The sequence below is a fragment of the Lucilia cuprina genome, chromosome 6 (assembly GCF_022045245.1).
Source record: "Lucilia cuprina isolate Lc7/37 chromosome 6, ASM2204524v1, whole genome shotgun sequence".
Lineage (NCBI taxonomy): Eukaryota > Metazoa > Arthropoda > Insecta > Diptera > Calliphoridae > Lucilia > Lucilia cuprina.
The window spans coordinates 54,616,721-54,618,729 of NC_060954.1; the positions used below are offsets into that span (position 1 = coordinate 54,616,721).

The window sequence follows — 2,009 nt, forward strand, 5'->3', positions numbered from 1 at the left end:
TATAGTCTAGTCTATAGTCTAGTCTATAGTCTAGTCTATAGTCTAGTCTATAGTCTAGTTTATAGTCTAGTCTATAGTCTAGTCTATAGTCTAGTTTATAGTCTAGTCGATAGTCTAGCCTGTAGTTTAGACTATATATATAATAAAGATCAGTTGCGCTTAGTGTTAAAACCACTAAAACCCATACAGTTGGAGTTGTTGGTTAAATATTTTTATGTAAAAATTTATTTATTTTGTTTCTGTACTGTACTAGTATTAACTTTTTTTAATTTGAATGTTAAAAAATATTTATTTGTTGCTTTTGTTACGCATCTAATTAAGCTCTGCGCTGGTGGAGTTTTTGTTGTTCGTTTAAACTATTGTCTAAATGGCAGTAACTAGAATTGTTGGTGGTACTGTTGGTGTGGCATGCAGCGCTGTATGCTGTTGCTGCTGATCATCAACTCTGTTTGGTACAATCACAGGTTATGGATTATTGTTCTTTGTTTATTTATTTTCATTAAAATTCTATAGTTTTATTCTTTTATTGTTAAAAAAGTGTATGTACATACATACATATGTAAATATGAATGTATGTTGAGCAGCCCTTATTGTTGTTTTTATAGTTGCTGCTGTCGCTTTAACTTCTGCTGATGGCAGCAATAATTTTGATTATGGATTTTCCAACATTATGTTGACTTTTTCCAATGTCGATGAAGTTGGTTGTAACTTTGTTGGTTGTTCATAAGTTCAGTTCATCGCGAATTATTCTAATGATCGGTCGAGTTTTGTAATTTATACGGATCGTACTATATACATATGTATATTATATAAAACAATCAAGAGAGATTTTGTGTTTGTAGAAGTTTACTACAGAAGTTGAAAATATCCTTGAACATTAGTGTTTAATTAAACTAATTAAAATATTAATTAAGTAAATTAAATTAAGTGCAACAGTAAAATATACAATTAAGTAACAATTTTATAAAACTAAAATATATTAAATTTAATAAATTAAAGTATATAACTAAACGTTTTGAATTAGTTAAAAGTAAGTGTCAAATTCAAATTGCATTCAAGTGAAATTTTTTAAATAAAAAGGATCATGTGACATGAAAAAAAAGAATCAATACATTCAAGTGTAATTTGTTCAAAGGACCCTATAAAAGTGTTGCTTCATAATAAAAAGTAATGTTAAATATTTTCCACATATTTCGCTATTCATTTTAACAATTGATACCTAATAATAATTAAAATAAATGATCACCAATTGGGAACCTCATAACAAAAATCTATAAATATTTGCTTTCAAGAAAACAAGCGGGAATATTTTAAAAAAATTGTATCGACAGGTACATTCCTTAACTTCTTCTACATAATCCCTATCGTCGTGCTTTCAACATAAAAGAGATATAGAAAATCGTTTAATAATCTCGATATCTGTTTTCTAGGATTGTTGCAGACATTTTATTATAGATTTCAGGAACCGACATAATACAAGATCTCTTCAGTAATGACCTATAACGTTTTTGGACTTGAAATTTTTTGATTGAACAGATTTAGCCTTTTTACTTGAAAGAATATGTAAAAGAAAGTTTTATTCAAACTATGTAACAAGGTATAAATGCGGGCCTTTCATTAACACCAATCACATTCTCTTTAGTCTTCAATGGATCCAAATAATTAATAATTCTTATCAACCGCAAAAAATCGAAAGAAAATTTCATTCTGCTTTGGGTTTCTCTTAAATATGTCGTTAATTATAAGTCGTACCTCCTTTAAAAATTTAATAACATATATTTAATAAGAACGGATAATACGGAGAATTTTTCTTTAGTCTGTCCTGTGTTCCTTCATGATATAGCCGAACTCGATTTTATTCCATGTCAGACATTTTGTTTTAACTTTTTTGCGGCTAAACTGATTTTACTTATTATTCAATTCTAGTTTAGTTCCAGTTCAGTTCTAGTTCAGTTCTAGTTCAGTTCTAGTTCAGTTCTAGATCAGTTCTAGATCAGTTCTAGTTCAGT

The 2,009-nt window shown here is 28.3% G+C and overlaps 1 protein-coding gene across 1 annotated transcript in view; it reads left to right on the plus strand.

The window, feature by feature from the left end:
• The first annotated feature begins 670 nt into the window (after positions 1 to 670).
• LOC111687588 overlaps positions 671 to 2,009 on the plus strand; it is a 13,477-nt gene continuing 12,138 nt past the window's right edge. Inside the window, exon 1 of the mRNA XM_046954184.1 lies at positions 671 to 704. Within this exon, the coding sequence (XP_046810140.1) occupies positions 671 to 704 (34 nt within the window). The remainder of the gene's footprint in view (positions 705 to 2,009) is intronic.